Source organism: Emys orbicularis, chromosome 16 (genome assembly GCF_028017835.1).
Source record: "Emys orbicularis isolate rEmyOrb1 chromosome 16, rEmyOrb1.hap1, whole genome shotgun sequence".
Taxonomy (NCBI): domain Eukaryota; kingdom Metazoa; phylum Chordata; order Testudines; family Emydidae; genus Emys; species Emys orbicularis.
This window is the reverse complement of record NC_088698.1, coordinates 13658757-13681261: the sequence shown is the minus strand read 5'-3', so window position 1 is coordinate 13681261 and position 22505 is coordinate 13658757. Positions and strand designations below refer to the sequence as shown.

The window sequence follows — 22505 nt, the reverse complement described above, 5'->3', positions numbered from 1 at the left end:
GTTACAGAGACTTCAGAGATTAGAGCAGTTAGAAATAATAATGAGACTTCATTCTGAATTGGGTGAAGGTCCCTTTTCAGGGACAATGTCAACGTGCTGGTTGTTGGGAGCTGGCACTATTCTAATAGGAATAGGAATTGCCACACTGGATCACACCTGTGGTCCATCTGGTCCAGTATCCTGTTCCTGGCAGTGGCTAGTACCAGATGATTCAGAGGAAAGTACAAGAGCCCCACAGTTATGGAAGAACCTTTTTTTGCCGTCCCAAGCATGGCAGGCAGGAAGCTTTTGGCGGCGCGCCTGCGGGAGGTCCACTGGTAACGCGGATTCGGCGGCATGCCTGCAGGAGGTCCGCCAGTCCCACGCCTTCGGCGTACCCGCCGCCGAATTACCGCCAAAGCCGCGGGACCGACGGACCTCCCGCAGGCATGCCGCTGAAGGCTGCCTGACTGCCGCCCTCACGGCAACCGTCAGGCCTCCCCCCCGCGCCTTGCCGCCTCAGGCACGCGCTTGGCGCGCTAGTACCTGGAGCCGCCCCTGCATAAAGGAAAGGTCTTCCTAACTCCATGCAGTTAATTAATTATTATTATTTATTTGTATTGTGTGATCAGCCACTGTATTGTCCGATGCATTGTACATAGATATCATGAAAAGTTGGTGCCTGCCCCAGAGACTTTCCAATCTATGATGAGAGACACATGGGATAAAACAAACAGATGGGGGATTACAAGGTAGCAGTGATCTGGGTATCAAGCAGTGGTCACAGTATGCCAGCTGCTTAACCAGTTAGTCGTTGGCCTGAAGATGAAGGTTTATTGATATTCCTTGTACTTTGCTATCCCATGTAACATAACAGTGGCTGTTCTCAGTGTTATGTATAAATGTCTAGTCCTTTTCTGAATGAGAGGGAAAGTTACCACCCACCTACTGCAGTCCCTGCCCCTTCTACCTCCCCTAGAGGAACACGTGGCAGTCCAGGGAAAGGGCTCTCCCTATTGGTTCAAAGTTAAGCCACTGTCTGCCTTGGAGAGAAATTTCTGTCCGCCCTGTCTGTTGCTGCTGCCAAAGCCATATTAAGACAAGCCTCTCTCTCACTGCTGCTCCTTGTGCCCAGCAGGCAGGATGGGGCTGGAGCTCTACCTGGATCTGCTTTCCCAGCCCTGCCGAGCGGTCTACATCTTCGCAAAGAAGAACAACATCCCCTTTGAGTTCAAGCATGTGGAGCTGTTCAAAGGTGAGTGAGGGGAGCTGAGCCTTTTTACCACTCTGCATCCCATCCCCTCTTGGGGGCTGAGCCTGCTTAGCACCTGTACATGAGTAACTGAGTCAAAGTACACTTCCTGCACTTGTGGAAAGGGCGCTATATTACCCATTTCCCCAAGCCCTAAGGAACTGTGGTGCGTTTCCTTCTCCCCCCATCCCCCCCCCCCAGGATTTCTGTGCATTTCCCTTCCTCCTTTAAGGACTTTTCTATAGTGGGATTGTATCAAAATAGTTATTCTGGGTTGATTATAATTTTGGTATCAGTTCTTGTATGGACATGCTTATTCTGGAATAAGAGAGTCCACGTAGAGGCTCATACAAAAATAACTTTTCTGGAATATTCCAGGATAGAAATTTTGGTAAATTTCCAGGTAGAAAACCCCTCATTATTCTGCTAGTAACAGACTTTACAGAAGTCAGTGAAAGAAGAGCAGTGCAAAGTACGGGAGCCTTTTCTGCTGAGAGGGAGTCTGAGTGGAATAGGGAAGTCTGGAGACAGGTGTTACAAGGCCTGGGTGCTGGAAAGCTGAGTTCAAATCTTGGGATCTTTCCTAGTGGGAAGGGAGTTAGAGTTAGAGATGGCCAGGAGTTTGTGGGAGATGAGAAGTCTGTTTGTGGGGAGGTAGTTTTTCCTGTGTGGGATGCGGCACACAGGGGAGATAGGGATTGGGATAAAATGTGTGTGGCAGTCAGTTTTGCTTGGGGGTGGGGTAGGAAGATGAGGGTAAAGGAGGTTTTAGGAAAAGGGTTGGAAGTTTATGAGGAGGTTGGAATGTGAGGTTTGCAGGGACATTTGTAGACAGCATGGGCTTTACTTCAGGTGGGAAGAAAATAGGCCCTGTCTAAGGACCCCCTAGTATTTAAGGCCTTTTTCCTTTTGTCCCTCTGGTTTGTGTAATTATGACATTGGGGAGTGCAATCCGGACCAGTGAGGGGTTGTGTCACCCCTGTCCTGCAATTCGAGTGCATCACAATGTTTTGCTGCTGTAGCTCCCAACTGCACTGCTCACAAATAGTCTTCCAGCATGCAGGTAACACCCTGAATGTCTGTGTATAGCTGCAGCCTGCCAGCCACACATCAGTCACACTCTGAATTCCACCAGCCTTGATACCATTTGCAGAGTGACCCTAATACACTCCCAGTCCCAGATTTTCTCCCCAAAATGTGTTCTGTACTGTCCAGCCCCCTCCTGGACAGTCCAGATACATTAGGTTCATTGCTCCTCTAAGGGGATCAATATACAATAGTTTGCTACCCTAAATGGTGTTACCCAAACAAGTCACAACACTGGATTAGCTTTGATTAAAGAATACATTAAGTTTATTTAACTATAAAGAGGTAGATTTTAAATAAGTACAAGTATAAGGCATTTAAATCAGAAACGATCACTAGTAAAATAAAGATAAAATGCTTCCTAGTACTAAACTTAAACTAGGCTTGGTCCAAGGTGAAATTCTTACCACAAATTTCCAGTAACACTGCTGACCAAGTTTCAGGTCAGGATCTGCTCCCAAGTCCATAGGCTGTTTCTTTTGCCTTCTCAGGCGCAAGAGAGAGATGGATAGGGAGAGAACCTGGGATGTTTTTGCCCCTCACTTTTATAGGTCTGTCACCCTTTGAAATGCATTTTCCTGAGAGTTACCCTGAGTAAAAGTTCAGGGCTGCTGTGAGCACAGAGACAAGGAATCTGGTGGTGAAAGAGGTTCCCTACTGTGTTTTGCTAAAATGCAGATTTGCCTTGTCTCCTTCTTGCTGTTTTAAGGACCTTGTTTATTACTTATATGTAAATTGAGTTAAACACATCTTCTTTTGTTTAAGACAGGCCTGCTTGACCAATTCTGCCAAATTGGAGCTATATGGGTTTGAACTTGTGCCACTAACATAATTCAGGAAGAATTCATAACTTTACATATAAGGTTGCTACACACATTACTGACCAGCAAGCTATTAGTTTTCAAATGATACCTCACAAGGCATATTTTGTACAAAGACCATTACACTAGTGTGTAGAGTGCGAATGCAGGGGTGCATTCGGTCACAGTAATCTACCTGTCTGTTGGCAGATTCCATTCTGGGGAGGAAAATGCCAGGTGGCAATAACCCTGGACACTCACACGAAGGTAAGGGTCCTAGTTACAGACACTGCTCTTGCATTACACAAAAGAGACAGAATCCTACAAAAATGAACAGTTTCCCCTTTCTATCAGAGCTTTGGGGGCCCTGAATTGGCCCTCTTCTTCCCCCTGCCACTCCTCGCTCTCTACTTCCCCCGTTCCTCCCCCAGTGTCATCTCAGCAGCTTCTCCTCTCCCTGGAATAGGGACTCGCAGAGAGTTCCTGCACTGACTCCTCAGCTGACTAACAGGGCTTACAACCAGTTAACAAGCAACACCTGTTGTTCAGCCTGACAAACCATAGGCCTCTCTCCTTTAGAAATAACAACCAAGAACCGTCCCTCGGCATCATGTTATAACAAGATAACCCCTGGATCTTCTTAAAATGGGTTGGCCTCATCTGAATGGAAGGGGGAAACACATTGAGCTTTACAGGGCTTTGGCAACATGTATAACACTGTTTGGTGCCATCTACACAGCAAGAACAATATTTTCTATAAAGTGGTCGGGGAAATATTGTCTTGTAACATTGCTTTTTGCAGTGTAGACGGGCCTCTTGGGATCCAGCAACCAGAAGATCACTTTGTATGGCAGGAGCCATACAGCTGGCAATCCTAGACAGGGGTCATTTTGGAAGTACAGGGTGTCTAGTTTTACCTATTCAATTAAATGGGAGCTGTGAACAGGAGGCTGCTTATAACTCAGGAAATTCAATGGCACATCCATGCCAGGGAGTTATGGGCAGTTTCTGCAGATACAGCAAATATGTGTGTTTATATCCATGTGCTGCTTTCTCAAGCTAATGGGCTGATTTTCCTCAAACACCATCTCTGCTCATAGGTCTGAAAGGCCTAGATATGAAAGAGCAAATATTGCTGTCCAATCAACAAGCACTTTTGTTTTCACCCAATATCAGTGGAATCCTGTTGTCCCACCAATAAGAGGAGACATACTTGCTTTCTTTTACCTGGTCATCACATTCTTCCCTCTCCAGTTTTGCTCTGTGACCAGAATCTCAATTGTTTCCTTTTAAATTTACCCTTCCTCCATAAACTGCCACTTATCTGGAATTCATCACATTATTGATTCATTTTGTAGAATTCTTTCAGGGAAACTCAAACAACTGTAATTCTAGTGAGCGCAAGTCAGCGGGTCCTCTCCGCTGTCAGTGCTTAATGAGCAAGTAGAGCTTTTGTGTTCCCTGAAAGTGGAAAAATGCTCTCACAGCCTGTAAAAAATGCTGAGGGAGGGGATAAGAGGGACTGTTTTGGAGGAGAACACAGAGGGGCAGAGCTCAGAGACAGCTGTATGCAGCCTCTTGCTGTCATCCTGCCAGCCAGTGCCCCATGATGCATGTGTAACCCTTCTGCCAGCCGAGTTGATAGCAGCAAGGGCCGGGTTCAATACACAGGGGTCCCCTCCCAACAACGTAACACAAAACCAGCTCGAGCCCCCACCCAGTGACCTGGGAAAATCTTACACACATCCCTGGGCGCCTCGAAGAGGCAATACTTCCCCTCTCGCAAGCACAGAGTCTCGGAGTAGCAGAAAATGTTTGATAACATGAGGTAAACGACATCAGCATTAAATTGGGAAAACACCACAACTAGAGTTCATAGACCAAACCATGAGCAAAGACCCATCCCAGCAAATTGGGCCGTGTCCTTTCCCTTTGGTTCTTGAATCCAGCAACCCAAGAATCACCCAAAGTCCCAAAAGTCCAACAACCCAAAAGTCTCTGCCCCTGGTCAGTGCAGCCCCAGAGTTCAAAAGTTTATCTGCAGGGTTTTACCCCCGCCCCCCAGCCTGGGTGGAAATGGGGGGGGATGAGGGGGGCGCACAGGGTGCTAAGGGGCACCTTACGTGGTCCGAGGCCGACTGCCCGCCTCTCCGTGGGGTTCCGCTGCAGCCTTCCATGAGCTGCTCCACTCCACCAGCCGTCCCGGGAGCCGCTCCTGCCGCCCCACAAACTGCTCTGCTCTACCAGCCACTCTGCTCCACTCTACTCCCCCAGCCATCCCCACACACTGCTCCGCCAACCGCTTAGCAATATAGCTTCAGGGTGATCTCAGCTCTTAGTAACTTAAATTCTTTTGTGATTTCAGCTCTTAGTGATTTCAGCTTGTAGTAGGGGAGCCCCAGTGCTGGTGCACCATTGGCCCAAAGTGAATTCACCTCAGCAGCCTTTAACTAGATTCCTAATAGAATCAAAGTTAGCTCTGACATTCAACAGTGGAGAGAAGAGAAGGTGCAATTGGTGTTTCAGGCTCACAAAGAGGGCCCACACCACAAAGTACAAATATTTGCCACCAGCCTCTCTCAAGTCACTGGGTTTTGGAACCAATGTCCCTTGTCTAGCGAGTGCTACTTAGGTGATGGTGAGACCCTCTGTCATAAAACAGTTTCATTGTCGTTGATTCACATAATCAGGGTAACAACACTTTATTCCTCCTGCCCCAATAACAGAGAAACTGGGGATCCCAGAGCAGCCAAAGTGACCATTTTGGGCTGCCGTGGGCTCATGCTAGGCGGGGTGGATGTGCCTATGCAAACAAGTTCAGCCCCTGAAGTTATTTTCCACATTAGCCATAATTCACCACCAGATGTCAGGGTAGAGCTCATCCTGACTCTGCTTACACATGGGAGAGACACAAAAGAAGGTAAACCCTGTGAAGGGATGCACAGCCTAACTGAATCCATTCCACTATTCCAGCCCCTGGAAGCTTTGCTCAGCCTGTTGAGAGAGAGAAGGATTCACTGCTAAGGCAATGGCACTATTTTAACTCCCTACTGTGGGGAGCTAAGGGAGAGGCTTCTGTGGTTTGACCAGTGTGCTTCTATTCCTGGGATGCCCAACTGACTCATCTGTATTGTGGTTGCTTCTGTGGCACTGCAGGGAATGCCCTACACTCATGTCTAGCGAGTTTAGTTGGTTAGTTACAGAGAATCTGCAAGGGAAGGACAGCCTGGGCACTGGACATTGTTGTGTAGAGATGCCCTGAATGTCTGCATGGGAGCACTATATAGGACTGTGTATTTATCAGAAGCACTCAGCTTGCTTCTGTTTAGACCCCCGCAATTGTTTAAAATGACTGTTACTCATTTACTGACTGCAGCTTCCAGCTACACCCATCTGCCAGCTTTAGGGTGACCGTATTTCCCTATGCTGAATACAGGAGACGTGGTAAAGTTACTCGTATTCAAGCTAGTTCAACGGCAATCAATGAAAACTGCAGTACAAATGTTCAAATTAACATCAAGTTGACTGAGCCCCTGTTAAAAAGGAATACTGCGTAGTTGGATTATTTTTATTTACCTTCTTATATTTAAGGCTTTAGGGTTCACGTAGGGAGAGATGACACACACACACTCCTGTACACCTCTCTCACACAGGGGGGTGACCAAGCAACCCAACCCTCCCTGCCCGGCACTCTCCGCCCTCCCTGCCTGGCTGGGCCCCCAGGACGGACCCGGCTCTCCTGGTACCTGGCACCACGTCTTCCTGAGGCAACACGTGTGTGTGTGGGGAGCGGGGGGTATGCAGGGACACATGTCCCCTCCCCAGATTAATTGTGGCCAGCAGCAGCCTTTTGGCGCTGTGTGGGAGGGAAGGAATGGGAGCTGCTTCCAGCCGCGGGGGGGGGGGGGGGAGGGAGGGATGACCTGGCCCCTGTCGTTGCAGAGCTCATCTCTTTCCCCCTCCCCACACTCCCCTGTGGCTGGAAGCAGCTTGTCCCTTCCTGCCTGCACAGTGTCACAAGCATAGGCATGCGTACGGGGTGTGTCCAGGGACACCCTAATGTCTCAAAAAAAAAGTGGCTTTGCGTTTTAATTTAAGTAAAGTTTAGTTGTTAATTTTAAAAAAAAATTTAGTTAAGTTTTAGTTTCTTCAGTTTGTTTGATGAATAAAAATAATATCCTTTATGATTGAGTATTCAATAAATGTTCGCCTTTAAAAAAAGAAAAAAAAAATTCCCTGGTGCACACCTTAATGAAATGTGCTGCACATGCCTATGGTCACAAGGAAGCTAACATCTCCAGGCTGCTGCTGGACACCAACATAACCCACTACTTCCTGTCCCCCGGTTACAGCGCGGGCAGGAAGGGGTTAAGCTGTAAGGATGCGTTGTGCACCAGGGCCCAGGGAACCTGACTGCAGGGGCTTCAGCGAACCCAGCCAGACAGGTGGCTCAGCAGGGGAAGGTGCCTATGGCACAGAGCAGCCCTGCGCTCCCTGGGGGCAGGACCCAGGAAGGGGGACGCGGATGAAGAGGGTGCTAAGCACCCGCCCGGGGGGGCTACTGTAGGGCCTGCAGTGTCGGGATGTGAACAGGCTGGAAATCGCTTCCCCCTCCCCTCCCGCCACTCCAGAGCTTAGCTGAGGGGCGGAGAGGCTTCCCCTTGGCAGCGCTGTGCGGAGCTTTGGTACATGCAGGGCTCAGCTCCTCCTGGCCAGCGCGCCGGGCCAGAGGGTCTTGGGCTTTTCCAGGGCGCTGGCCCAGCCAGAGGCAGTCAGGGAAGGAAGGAGCCTGCCAGCCAGGCTGTTGGTGAGCTGAGCACTCTGACCGGGGGCTGGTTCTCCGCACAGCGCTGGGAGCGGGACGCGCCCCACCGGGGGGGATATGGAGGAGCAGTGGGGCTGGAGGAGGTGAAGAGGGAGAGGACAGGGGAGCGGGAATATGTAAAGGACCAGTGGGTGGGCAGCAGAGGCGACACATAACCAGATGCCGCCTGGTGCCTGCCCACACTCACCAGTCACCGTAGCTCACAGCCAATGCCAGCCGGAAACAGGACGGGGGATGGGGCCCTGCTGGCCAAGAGCCGGCACGCAGCAGGGACTGTGCTGATAGACCAGCAGGGTGAGTGCCCGGCCCCGCGCGCTGCAGCTTTGCCCCGCCACAAGACTTGCACACCCACACCCACCATTGGCCACTGGACCCCTCCATTCACCGCTGGTGGGCGGGTGGCTGGCGAGCAGGGATCTGGTCAGCAGAAGGACCTGCCAGTACTGATGGCGGGAGACAGATAATATGGGACAATTTGCCCGTTTCTAAGAAAAAGTAAGGACACCTGCAGGAGGGCTTAAATACGGGACTATCCCTTTAAAAACAGGGCATCTGGTCACCCTAGTCAACTTTGAAACTAAAAAGAAGTGGAGTTCTCAGAAATGTGAGTCCTGGGCGAATGGCTGGCCATGACAAATGGATTGATTTTTCTCTTTTCTTTATAACGTATTACCCACTTTGCTCTTTTTCCTTTGTCCAATAAACTTCCTTTCCCCTAAGGCCTTATACCTAGGAGTCTTTATTGTTAGTATCCTAACCAGTTTCTTGATTCCATGAACAACTGTGTGTACTACCTATTGAAATTGCTCTCTGAGGCAGGGCAACCACCCTTGTGTACATAACCCCAAGAGAGCTGGAGGTGCGGCTTTGAAATCATTCATTACTTGCAGGAGATCCGGTTCTCATTCAAAAGATGACTCCACAAGTCAGGTCAACACCAGGTAACCTGTGAACAGGCTTCTCACATATAGTGGCCAGCACAGCCTAGTAGAATAGGAGCTACAGTGTCATCTCTGCTAAACTGCAAATATAAAGATCAGTCATAATAATTATCATAATAAATAAATAAATAAACCATTAATCCCATTGAAGCAATGTGAAACCAGCGTTGGCATTAAGACTTTTCTTTGCAAACCTGAATGGTTCACTGCACAGCCCTGTGACAGAAATCTCAGCAAGGCTGTATTGAATATGTAAAGCCATCATAAAACAAAAAAATTAGATGTAATTTCTCATTTGTGACAATGGCAGCATGAGAGCTTCCTGTAAGAGACTCTGAACCAGTCTCCAAACTGCTTTAATAATTTAATAGTTCCATCAAGGACACTAATTTTGAGTTCTTAATAGGGCTGTTAATTATTAAAGCAGCTTGGAAGCTGGTTCAGAGTATTACACATGGAGCTCTCCTGCTGCCACTGTGATAAAGGACATCATCACTCAGTTGTTGGCTGCCTCTAACAATAGGCTCAGACACGAGTGCACTTGCTTTGAAAGGTGTTTCTTGTGAACTTTTAGACTGCTGGGAAACATGAATGCTGTTTCCCTTTAACCTAACACGATGAAGCTACTGTCCAAGATGCACATGCTGATTCCCACATACAGAATCCCCACATTTGAGATCGTTTGTCTCACTAACATCATGGACAACAACTAAATCCTCATGGAGACAACTCCCTACAGCCTGCTCTGTCTGTTACAGAATCCAAAAGCCAAGCCTAACTCTGCAGAGAGCTCAGTCTGTCAACAGAGCTCAAAATATTGGAGATAATGAGCCTTGCCCCTGTACTTTGCCTCAGGGCTGTTTGTGCCTCTCAGTTAACAGATTTGTTTAATGTTAATGACTATTTGGGGTGGTGAGAGGTGCTAGAAATCCCCCTTCTGCACAGGATAGCTACAAGCAGCTGCAGTGCAGGTCTCAACACTCGGCCTTACTGCCGTGCCTCAACCCTGTTCTGCTGGTCTTCACTTTCCTTGGCTGATTCCAGTGTTGCTGACTTCAAGTGCCATGAGTCAGACCCCACAAAAATCATGTTTTTTTTTTTTTAAAGGTGATATTGTGGTTGTTTTGGTCTGACTTTTGATTTTTTTTAACTCCTCCTCCCCATCCCCTTTGTGTCTGTGAGGTGGTGGTGGTGGTGGGGCTATCCATAAGTTACATAAGGGGGTGGGTGGGTGGTTAATTTTGTGTGTTTGTTTCAGTGTTATTACGTGTTACAAGAGGTGGGTGGGGCTCGAAAATAATCAAAAAATGTATTACATAATTTATGGACAGCCCATGTGTGTGCGTGCCTGTGTCTGTGCGTGCCTGTCTGTGTATGACAACTAGTGTTGACTATTTCCCAGATTTATTGGGTGAGGTGATTTTGGCCTCTGCTGCAGGAACTCTTACCCCACATCTGCCCATCTCCTGCCCAGCAATTAATTCTGCCCCTGCCCCAACCTCCAGATCAGTCCTGCCTCCTGGAGCCCATCAGTTCAGCCCCTGCCCCCAATCAGCCCAGCCCCTGCCCCAGCCTCACCTCTGCTCCTTCTATGGTTCTGCACCCCCACTCCCAGGCCTGGGGGCTGCAGTGGGGTTTGCTCTCCCTTTCCTGGCTGGGGGCAGCTCCATGGGCTCTTTGCCCCCCCTCCTGCTCAGGGCCGGTGTTGCAGTGAGGGAAGCGGGAGGAGGCAGCAGAGCTGCCCTGAGGGCTGGGCTCTTTCCGCCTTCCCCTCCTGTGAGAATGGCTTTGGGTTGCTGTGGAGAGAGAGTGAGCGCTAGCTCTTCCTGTAGCAGCTCTGATTGGTCACTCAGCCCAAGGAGGCGGGCAGGTAGGGAAGACAGCCAATCAGAGGGCTATTTCCCTCAGCCCAGGCAAGGTTTAAATTCACCGGATGGTGGGAAATTTTCCCCTCATGCCAATTGGTCTCCAGCTCAGCACCAGTCCTGTCCAATGTGGCAACACTGCGGGCTGGTTCGGTCCTTAGCTGTGCTCTTAACCCTGCCAGCAAGAGGCCTGCGGTGGAGAGCACAGGTTCAGCCGTGCCCCTTGAGGGGCTCAGCAGGAACGTTGTGCCTAGCGACACCCCCACAGGGAGGCCTGACTGAGCTAGACAACGACATAGGGGCTTGGGGCTTAATCCCCACTTGCTACCTGCACCAGCAATACTGCAGTCAAGTGCCACCGAGCCTTGTAAGGACAAGTCATCCCTCTTACAGCCACCTCAGGGGTGTGACTCCCACTGTTTGAGTCAGAGGGGTTCTTTTACAAACCCTTGGGGACACCATGATTGAGACCATGCAAAATCACAATTATTAACCATGGATTACACTTTATCACACCACTGATGGACACACACACACACACACACACACACACACACACCCCTCTGTGTTGTTTATCACGGACAGGAAATTCCCCACATTCCATTGTCTCATTATGTATCCTATTTTTCTTTCTTATCCAGTTTGCACATGTTTTCCAAGGTTCTTGGACATCTATACCAAAATATTTATAGAAAACTGCAACAATTATAGTTACTGATTAATTTTAGCAAACCTCAACTACACGCTATCTTGTCCTTGATGATTTTCACATGTACCAAGAAGAAAAGCCTAATCACAGTTTAATACATTTCTAGTGCAAAGCATGATAGGAGGGTATTTCATTTAGCTTAAATAGAGGGCCTTTAAAAATACATAATATTTGCTACATAATATAAACTATATAATACTAATAACTAACACTGACAGGAGTCAAATGACTGAATCCTCATGCAACATCCTGAACTGCTCCATGCCATTGGCAGACCTGAGCAGCTTGCAAAGTTCACACATAGCTTATGTTTTGGCTCTTTAACTTATGCCCCTTTTTAATATGAAACAGGCACATGTAGGAAAACTCTAACAGAACACCATGAAGTGAAGGTAGAATGTTCGTATGGGTTTGACTGATCCTCATTCATGCATGGTCTAGTTACGTATGAGCTAGGTGCTTGCTTCAGTTTTCACAGGTTTAGATACTTCTGACCATGGACTATCACATTTTAATTGTTTTTAGGGCAACACTATAGAGAAGAGTTTGGCAAAGTGAACATCCTAAAGAAAGTGCCAGCACTGAAGGATGGAGTCTTCACCTTAGCAGAGAGGTAAGAATTCAATCCCCAAATTCCATTACTCACCATACTTATGAGGGGATAAGGTGATTAAATTCAGGGGTTGGGAAGTATCATTCCCTATGGCTGACAAAAAAAAAATTGCAGAATTTGCCATATACATTTATGGATTAGATAGATCAATGATCTGCTTTGGTATCTCAGCTCCTATGTTCCTGCAAAGAAAGGAGATGGTAGGGACTTGACTCACATGCAGCGTTATCATTTAGATGTTTAAAGCTGGAAATAGGCGATGGGATGGATCACTTGATGATTACCTGTTCTGTTCATTCCCTCCGAAGCACCTGGCATTGGCCACTGTTGGATGACAGGATACTGGGCTAGATGGACATTTGGTCTAATCCAGTATGGCCATTCTTATGTTCTTAAATCTATGCACATATTTCAAACATATGATATGATTCAGACTTGGAGCTGATACTCAGAAGGGTCCTCTTTGGTTAGGTGTATTTGAAATTGTGGAGTAGTCATTCTAGATGAATTGATCCTTGTTATTCATGGGGAACCAAGCATTTTCTAGTATGGGCTGGAGCAGGACAATACAGTGTTTGTCTCATGTGCCTCTCTGCTGGCTCTGAAGGGGTTAATTTAATTGACACTCATGCTTGGGCCATGGGTATCCACTGAAAATGTTTTGCAATGACCTTTTTACATTTGAAACCTCTTTATAATGAAAGGGACACTGCCAAGATAAAAATCATACACAAAGATTTAAAATTCTTACCTTTTAACATCTCAGGTTATTGTAATAAAAAATCTCATTTACTTTGTTTGCTTTTCTGCATATGTTAGCTTCCATGATGAAAACATACTATTGTTATTATGTATTATTTGTGTGACCATAGCACCTAGGGCCTTAGGCATGGGTTTTGCCATCTAGTTCTCATGTGCATGCACTACACAACAAAGTCTTGGGTTACGAACACTGCAGAGGAATGCTTAAAGCTAAAGAAACAAACAAAAACTTTTACTCTGAAATACAAAATCATGGCAACATTTCTGTTTATGTTAGTCACTCAGATACTACAGTGACAAAGGCCATATAAGCATCAGACAGATAAAACCTTATTTTTAGTTTACAAAATGACCTGTCTGCATCCTTTGAAGAGCCCTGGCTCAGCAGGCTAACACTGTCATAATGCTAAAATAGTTCAGTGATATCTGTATCAGAATGGCATGGGTTGCTTGTATTTTCTTTCTTTACTTTTGTCAGTATAGGTTTTTCTATGGCACTCACTCCCCACCACAATAGCTGACCATACGCCATTGCAAATTACCAAGATTTTTAACCAGCTGATTTTTCCTGCCTGCTAGAGATGACACAAACACTGGACTGCAAGCTGCAACAAACACCAAGGGCCTGATCCTGCAAGCTCTCTGTGCAAGGAATTCCCTTGACCTCACTAGGAGCTCTGGGTGGGGAGACCTTGCAGGACAGGGCCTTTATGAAGATGATTGGAGGAGGGTGCCACTTAAAGAGAGTTTCTTTTGGTACACAAACCCCTTGAAAATCTTCATTGATGAGAGAGGCATCAGAAGAGTTACAGCTGCTAACGGGTTTTTAGCAAACTATTGTCTACAGATTATTATTAGTGTTAGTAGTAGTAATAGTAGTGTTACTGGAGCACCTAGGAGCACTAGTCATAGACCAGGACTCCATTGTGCTAGGCACTGTACAAACACTGGTTTCATCTTGAGGCTTAATTTTCCTACAGGTTAAAGTTCTGAAAGGAGCCTAGAACAGTTAGGTGCCCAGCCCAGCTTTGATTGACTTTCAGTGGGAATTGAGTGGCTACCTCCATTAGGCTCCTTTGAAAATCCCAGCCCCAACACTTTTTAGTGGAAGCAACATTAGGCCAGAGGGAGGAGAGATTGTTGCAGCTCAATATATTCTTTCACCTTATCTGCCCCACGGTTTGTCTCCCATTAATTTCTGGACAGCACTGCAATTCTTCTGTATCTGAGCCGGAAGTACAACACCCCTGATCACTGGTACCCGTCCGACACACAGAAGCGGGCCCGGGTAGATGAATACCTGTCATGGCATCATACCAACATCCGGGGTAATGCTGGCAAGGCCTTGTGGATCAAGGTAAGAAGATTAAATGCTAAAAGCTCAGAATACTGGTATTTCCTCACTGGACATGGGACATTTAAACAGCTCCTAGACAAAGCAAGTTTGTCTCCCCAAAATAGCACACTTGGCCCCATACCCAGCTGAGAAGAAACCTCACATAGGCAATTGTTGCCTTAGTATTTGGATGTGGGAAGGAAGGCTTTGGTAATAATTTTCCCTTAAAAATATCAGTCTAACACAGAAGGTCTGAACCTCGCCAGGGAAGCACAGATCTTCAGAAAGTGAAGCTGCTTCAGTACAGGCTGTACAAGCCCACCCAGACCCGGTACCCTAGGTGATTATTCAGGCGGCTAGTCCCTGCTGAAGCCTGTGCTGCTGCCCCTTCACTGCTAGATTAAAGCTAGCTCAGGAATGTCTACACAAATCGCATCACACCCTTTGGTTTTAGTATAGACATAGCCAAAGAGAGAGCTTGGAGATGTGAATAGGACCTGGGTTCCTTTTGCTTCCCTTGTGCATGCTCTTCTATACAAAGCGGAAAGGCTTGTATTCTTTAATCACAGCTCCCCTGCAGACCCACCAATTATGAAATCTGTAGGGGACTGTCTGCTTCCAGCACACACAGATGCTACTCCAAAATGGGAACAAGAATAGAAATAATGGGGATACACTCTGAGCGGAGAGTTACCAGTAAACATGTAATAACTTCATCTTGCTTGTTGTAACTTTGCCCTTGTCAGTAATTGACTAAACACCTTGGGGCTTGTTTAGCTTCCTGTTCTGTTGACATTAGAGTACAGTTGGCTAAACTCCACAAAGAAGAAACACAAATATGAGTCACATATGCAACATACAATTGCTTCCAATCTCTGCAACCTGCTCTCACAAGGCTTCAAAGAAAATTAAAAGTGGAAGTTAAATCCTACTGAGGAAAATAGAAAGGAGCATAAACTCTGGCAAGTGAAGTGTAAAAATATAATTAGGAAGGCCAAAAAAAATGAAGAACAGCTAGCCAAAGACTCAAAAAGTAATAGCAAAAACATTTTAAGTACATCAGAAGCAGGAAGCCTGCTAAACAACCAGTGGGGCCCCTGGACAATCGAGATGCTAAAGGAGCACTCAAGGATGATAAGGCCATTGCAGAGAAACTAAATGAATTCTTTGCATCTGTCTTCATGGCTGAGGATATGAGGGAGATTCCCAAACCTGAGCCATTCTTTTTAGGTGACAAGTCAGAGGAACTGTCCCATATTGAAGTGTCATTAAAGGAGGTTTTGGAACAAATTGATAAATTAACCAGTAATAAGTCACCAGGACCAGCTGGTATTCACCCAAGAGTTCTGAAGGAACTCTAATGTGAAATTGCAGAACTACTAACTGTGGTTTGTAACCTATCATTTAAATCAGCTTCTGTACCAAATGACTGGAGGATGGCTAATGTGACATCAGTTTTTAAAAAGGGCTCCAGAGTTGATGCTGGCAATTACAGGCCGGTAAGCCTGACTTCAGGACCAGGCAAACTGGTTGAAACTATAGTAAAGAACAGAATTGTCAGATACATAGATGAACATAATTTGTTAGGGAAGAGTCAACATGTTTTTTTTGACAGGTTTCAGAGTAGCAGCCGTGTTAGTCTGTATCCGCAAAAATAACAGGAGTACTTGTGGCACCTTAGAGACTAACAAATTTATTAGAGCATAAGCTTTCGTGGGCTACAACCCACTTCTTCGGATGCATCCGAAGAAGTGGGTTGTAGCCCACGAAAGCTTATGCTCTAATAAATTTGTTAGTCTCTAAGGTGCCACAAGTACTCCTGTTAACATGTTTTTTGTAAGTCATGCCTCACCAATCTACTAGAATTCTTTCAGGGGGTCAACAAGCATGTGAACAAGGGGGATACAATGGATATAGTGTACTTAGATTTTCAGAAAGCCTTTGACAAGGTCCCTCACCAAAGTCTCTTAAGCAAAGTAAGCTGTCATGGGATAAGAGGGAAAGTCCTCTCATGGATCGGTAGCTGGTTAAAAGATAGGAAACAAAGGGTAGGAATAAATGGTCAGGTTTCAGAATGGAGAGAGGAAAATAGTGGTGTCCCCCAGGGGTCTGTACTGGGGGCCAGTCCTATTCAACATATTCATAAATTATCTGGAAAAAGGCATAAACAGTGAGGTGGCAACATTTGCAGATGATACAAAACTACTCAAGATAGTTAAGTCCAAAGCAGATTTCGAAGAGCTACAAAGGGATCTCACAAAACTGGGTGACTGGGCAACAAAATGGCAGATGAAATTCAATGTTGATAAATGCAAAGTAATGCACATTGGAAAACATAATCCAACTATACACATAAAATATAAATTAGCTGTTACCACTCAAGAAAGAGATCTTGGAGTCATTGTGGATAGTTCTCTGAAAACATCCACTCCATGTGCAGTGGCAGTCAAAAAAGCTAACAGAATGTTGGGCATCATTAAGGAAGGGATAGATAATAAGATAGAAAATATTATATGACTTCTATATAAATCCATGGTACCCCCACATTTTGAATACTGCGTACAGATGTGGTCGCCCCATCTCAAAAAAGATATATTGGAATTGGAAAAGGTTCAGAAAAGGGCAACAAAATTGATTAGGGGGTATGGAACAGCTTCCGATTTAGGAGCGATTAATAAGATTGGGACTTGTCATCTTGGAAAAGAGATGATTAAGGAGGGTTATGATAGAGGTCTATAAAATCATGTCTGGTGTGGAAAGAATAAATAAGGAAGTGTTATTTACTCCTTCTCATAACACAAGAATTAGAGGTCACCAAATGAAATTAATAGGCAACAGGTTTAAAACAAACAAAAAGACATATTTCTTCACACAATGCACAGTCAACCTGTGGAACTCTTTGCCAGAGGATTTGTGTAGGCCAAGACTATAACAGGCTTCAAAAAAGAACTAGATAAATTCATGGAGGATAGATCCATCAGTGGCTATTAGCCAGGAAGGGCAGGGATGGTGTCCCTAGCCTCTGTTTGCCAGAGACTGGGAATGGGCAACAGGATGGATCATTCGATGATTCCCTGTTCTGTTCATTCCCTCTGGGGCACCTGGCATTGGCCACAGTTGGAAGACAGGATACTGGGCTAGATGGACCTTTGGTCTGACCCAGTATGGCCATTCTTATGTGTTTATGTTCTAATCCAACTTAATCTCACTGCTGATTAGATAACCCTGGTCCAGGAAGTATCCGCTGGATCACTGGAGGTAGGAAAGGATATAAAACCACTCTGTAGCACAGGGCACTAACTAGGATATGGGAGAAGTCATACTGTCCCTAGAATGGGAAAAGGAGGAAGATGCTGTCCCAAGCCACTACACAGAAATGCTATGATTGACCATTGGAACATCTGACCTATGAATGTAAGGGATTATCTATACCAGAAGTCTTTAAATCAAGACTGGATGTCTTTCTAAAAGATATGCTATAGCTCAAACAGAAGTTATGGGCTTGATGGAGAAATTACAGGATGAGGTTTACTGGCCTGTGATATGCAGGAGAACCGACTAGATGATCTTAATGGTTCCTTCTGGCCTGAAAGATCTATGGCACGTCCAGTTCTGAATAAACTATGCTGAACAGGGGCTGAGCTCCAGCATTGCTTCTGAACCAAGTAATAAAACTTCTTCCTGATTCACTTGATGATCCCTGGAAAATAAATGCAGGATTTGTATCTTTTTTATTAATAATATCAAATTAAAACCATATGACTGTTGTGTCCCTTGCCATGGAGAAGAGCCAGGCCTTGGGTGTAGTAAACACAGAGGGGATTCTTTATTCAGGATGCCGGACTTACAAAGACCTTGTAGCAAAGTTCGATTCTAACTGGGAATGTAAGTAATCATTAGAACAGGATACCAAGGAATGTGTACATTCTCCATCAGTTGGAGTCTTTCAATCAAGACTGGATGTCTTTCCAAAACAAAAATGCTGTAGTTCAGCCACAAGTTATCTTTATGCAGGAATCACTGGGTGAAGTTCTATGGCAAAGGTAACACTAGATGATCATAATGGTCCCTTCTGGCCTTGAAATCTATGAATATATAGCCCACATGCTAAGGAATACTGCTTGTGCTTCATATTGTTGCCACATAGAATCTGCTTAAATCCTGGCCTGGATTAAGCAATCATGGAATGAATTGCTGTGTATGCTAATGATTAGGAGACATTTGCTCCCAGTTTTACCTGTGATCAGAGCTCTGCTTTCCTGTCACGGTGCCTGGTATGTGGCTACAACAGAAAGAGTCAATCTCAGGTCAGACTGTCAGAAAACAGGGCCAATACCCCAAACTGCTGGTATATTCTATAATTAGATTTCACCAAACCAGTAACAAATGTGCACTCCTGGACTACTGAATTAGTCTAACCATGGAGCCATGAACAGTCCCCTTAAGCTCTCCAGCCCCTTTTTACCACCCAGATAAACTGGACTTTATGATGAAAGTTTATTAAAACCAGAAATCACCAAAGCCAATTTCTCTAGTAAACTAACCTAATATTTATTAGCTAAGAAAAAGAAATGATCGTTACTGAGAGGTTAAAGCAAATAAAATACATAACAGGTGAATCAAAGTTTGTAAGTCCAAAGTGATAGCAGAGATGGTGTATTTGCTTAGTTCTCCATAATCTCTTAGGGCTGCCCAAAATGGCTTTGGGGACCTCTGTCTTGTATTTGGAATGTCCCCTAACAGCATCCAAATAGATCAGAGATGCAGAATCATTCCCAGGTTCCCTTTTTATAGCTGAAAAGTCTGGCAAGCGTTTACATCACTGCAGGGGCTCTTGTTTTGTCGATTAAATGCAGACCAAGTTTGAAGATCTTCCATTGTCTTACATAATGACCCATACTTTGAAGTTAACAACCTTCTCATTTAAAGTTTAAGGCTTCAACCCCAGTTGATGGGCCATTCAATTACAGAGACATCCTAATACATTTAGTTATAGGCATCCAGACAATTTCATTAGTTTTCATGAACAATGTGACATCAAGCCAACTCTTATCCTAACACATCTTTGATCTAAGGCAGGGGTTCTCAAACTTCATTGCACCACGACCCCCTTCGGACAACAAAAATTACTACATGACCCCTAGTGAGGGGTGGGGGGACCCCAAGCCCCACTGCCCTAGGTGTGAGGAGCCAAAGCCCAAGCCCAGGGGCTGCAACCCCAGGCTGGGGGCCTGTAACCTGAGCCCCATCAGCCAGAGCTGAAGCCCTCAGGCTTCAACCCCGGGCAGTTGGGCTCAGGCTTCGGCTCTGGTGACCCCATTAAAATGGTTCTCCCCATTTGAGAACTGCTGGTTAATTAAGTACAAAGATAGCAATCACAGGAAACAGGTGAAGACAATAACATAATTTCACTAGCTTTCGTGCATTTAAAGCAAATGTAATTACCAGGTACATGTAATGTGATAACATCCGTTTTTGTTCTTTTCTAACAAGTTGTGACCTGAGCTGGCTAGCTGTCAGCGCCACAGTCCCCAAATAAACAAGAGGCTTAATCAGAAGCCATAGCGGGAGGAAGCTGTGAAGCTGTGTGGTGTTTGGACATGATTGCTTTGACTGTGAGCATTTTGGAGGGTAAAGGATCATCTTTTAATGAAAGCTGAGATCTTGCCACATGTGAATATAGCATCACTTCAAACTGATCCTAGAGTGTATGACATGATGATCAGTAAACTTAGTGGATCCCATTTGCAAAGGCAAAGGAACTCCAGTGCAAGTACATCTACAGAGGCTAAGTCTATTCCCTTCTCCCCACATAGGTGCTCATTCCCCTCTTTACAGGCCAGACACTGCCTCCAGAGAAGCTGCAGGAGGTTATGGATGAGCTGGCTATTTCTCTGAAGCAGTTTGAGGAGAAATTCCTTCAGGACAAGCCGTTCATCGTGGGCAGTGAGATCTCCCTGGCAGACCTAATGGCTATTGTGGAGCTCATGCAGGTGAGTAGTGGATTGTAATCATGAAGACTCAGCACAAGGAAAAGCTGGTATTGTCTAACTACCTGGGAATGAGCAGCATGTGGTACTATTTCCCTAGAGCAGGAATGCAGATCTAATTCAGCAGAGGGAGAGATTCCCATATTAGAATATTCTCCTCCAGACCTACCTATACTTCCCCACACCGGACCCACAAGATACCAACTTGAAACTCCTCCAGTAGCAAAGCTGTGGGGAGCTTTTTTTTTTAAATCAAATTAAGTGGATCATACTTAGATTGGTTGCTCGGTCCTAGGCCATCAGAGCAGGGATCCTGCAGAGCAAGAGCATTTCCCGCTCCTAATTCCATGTCCCAGTGGCTAACAAATAGCAGCGCTGCATCTCTGCAGTGAAGCATTTCGGAGGGTGAGACAGGCAGAAAGTAGAGGGGAAGCGCCAACTAAAACCTCAGCTTAAGTTACAACAGTGGTGGTGGTCTCATAGGTTGCTATCTGGTTTAGCATTCCTCACTACTGTACAAATAGCAAGTAGGCAATATCAGCAGCCACCAATGGAATCTCTAGCCCCATCTCTTTAATACTGTAGCTGAGCATTACTCAAAATAAGTGCTAGCCACATCGTGTGTCATCATCAAGTAAAATTGGCCACTTTTGTCAGGAGTGGATTTGGGACTATTAAAACGCACGAAGAAATACAGTCCAGTTGAGTTTTTTTTCCAGATGCATAGGTAGACTAGGAGATCTCCCAACGTTTCTGATGCTCTTCCATGAGTTCTCACACACACACACACACACACACACACACACACACACACACGCGCGCTTACGGTGACTTCCCTTGTGGAAGCTTCAGCATGTCTCACTGCAGTTGTGTCTCTCTATGCAGCCCATTGGAGTAGGTTGTGACATCTTTGAAGACAGACCCAAGCTGTCAGAATGGCGCAACCGGGTGGAGGAAGCTGTGGGGAAGGAGCTCTTCCAGGAAGCGCACAAGATTATTCTGAATATCCAGGAACTCAGCAATATCCAAATTGACCCACAGCTGAAAGAGCATCTGGCGCCTGTGCTAAGGAAAATGATGAAATGAGTTAACGTTCTGTTACCATTTGATCTGCATCTTTCCACCATCTTGCTCCCCCAACCCCCTCTCCAGCACCATGAGTAAGTGCCCTTCATAAGGAGGAAAGAATACTGCAGCACTTTCCATGTGGAAAATGCAGCCCTCCCTTAGTCCATTGTAGTCCATTGTCCTCAGGGACAGAAGCTGGGGAAATCTTAGAATCTGAAGCTGTAAATTCACAGGAAGCATCTGAGAACAAATAAACGGGCAGCAAATCTTCTGGGGGCATGGGCTTTGTGACTTTTTTGTTGTCATATTTACTTTTAGGTGATCTGTAGCAATAACACATAAACCTTCTGGAACTGCAGCAAAATTAAGGAGGCAGTGATGAGAAAACTATACAAAGACTTTGGATTCTGCTGAAAACACCCAATTGTGAAAGAATCCTAAATGGGTGGAATCTGTATTTCAGTATGCTTATAGTCATGATTTCCTGTTGTCCTCGAACCTTATCCTGAAGTCCTTGCTCAGGCAAAACTTTCTCCCCATTGTCAATGAAAATATCATGATTAAAAACTTCAATATTTTACACCCTCTTTCCTTTTAAGTATTTACTAGCTCAGCTATATAGATTGTTGTTGCTGAAGTTTTCTACAATGTCATTATGGTTGTAATAGTGCTACTGCACTAGGTTTTAAGTTCTAAGATACCCTGGAAGCATTTTTATAAATTTAACCTATAAACTATGTGTGTATGGAGTGATGTGGTAATTCCTTCCCAAACTGAGAACATATGCTAAAGAGGGAGGGATAGCTCAGTGGTTTGAGCATTGGCTTGCTAAATCCAGTGTTGTGAGTTCAATCCTTGAATGGGCTACTTAGGGATCTGGGACAAAATCAGTACTTGGTCCTGCTAGTGAAGGTAGGGGGCTGGACTCAATGACCTTTCAGGGTCCCTTCCAGTTCTATGAGATAGGTATATCTCCATATATTATAAATTTCAACCTGAACCTAAATTTTATCAACAAGCTAAAGTTAGGTTTTGTGGCAATAAAATGTTCTGTAAATGTATCACAAGTCCATAAGGCATGAAAGAAGACTTTTTCTTCTCAGAGTGAAGCCAACGTTGATCAACAAAACATATTAGAAATATGATTTCTGATTTGACCTTTGACTGGGATATGCGGTGTTTTCTGAATTCTCCTGCCCCCTTTCTCCAGTAGAGGGTCATTAATATGTTTTTATTTATATTTTTCCTATAAAAATATAAAATACAGCTATGAGTGAAA

General features: G+C 45.4%; 1 protein-coding gene across 1 annotated transcript; it reads left to right on the top strand.

The window, feature by feature from the left end:
• The first annotated feature begins 1122 nt into the window (after window positions 1-1122).
• Window positions 1123-21244, top strand: LOC135890309 (glutathione S-transferase theta-1-like). The gene is made up of 5 exons (XM_065417673.1): window positions 1123-1234; window positions 11983-12070; window positions 14039-14189; window positions 19985-20161; window positions 21044-21244. Exons 1-5 carry the CDS (start codon window positions 1123-1125, stop codon window positions 21242-21244), a joined length of 729 nt encoding a protein of 242 aa, XP_065273745.1.
• The last annotated feature ends 1261 nt before the right edge of the window (window positions 21245-22505 follow it).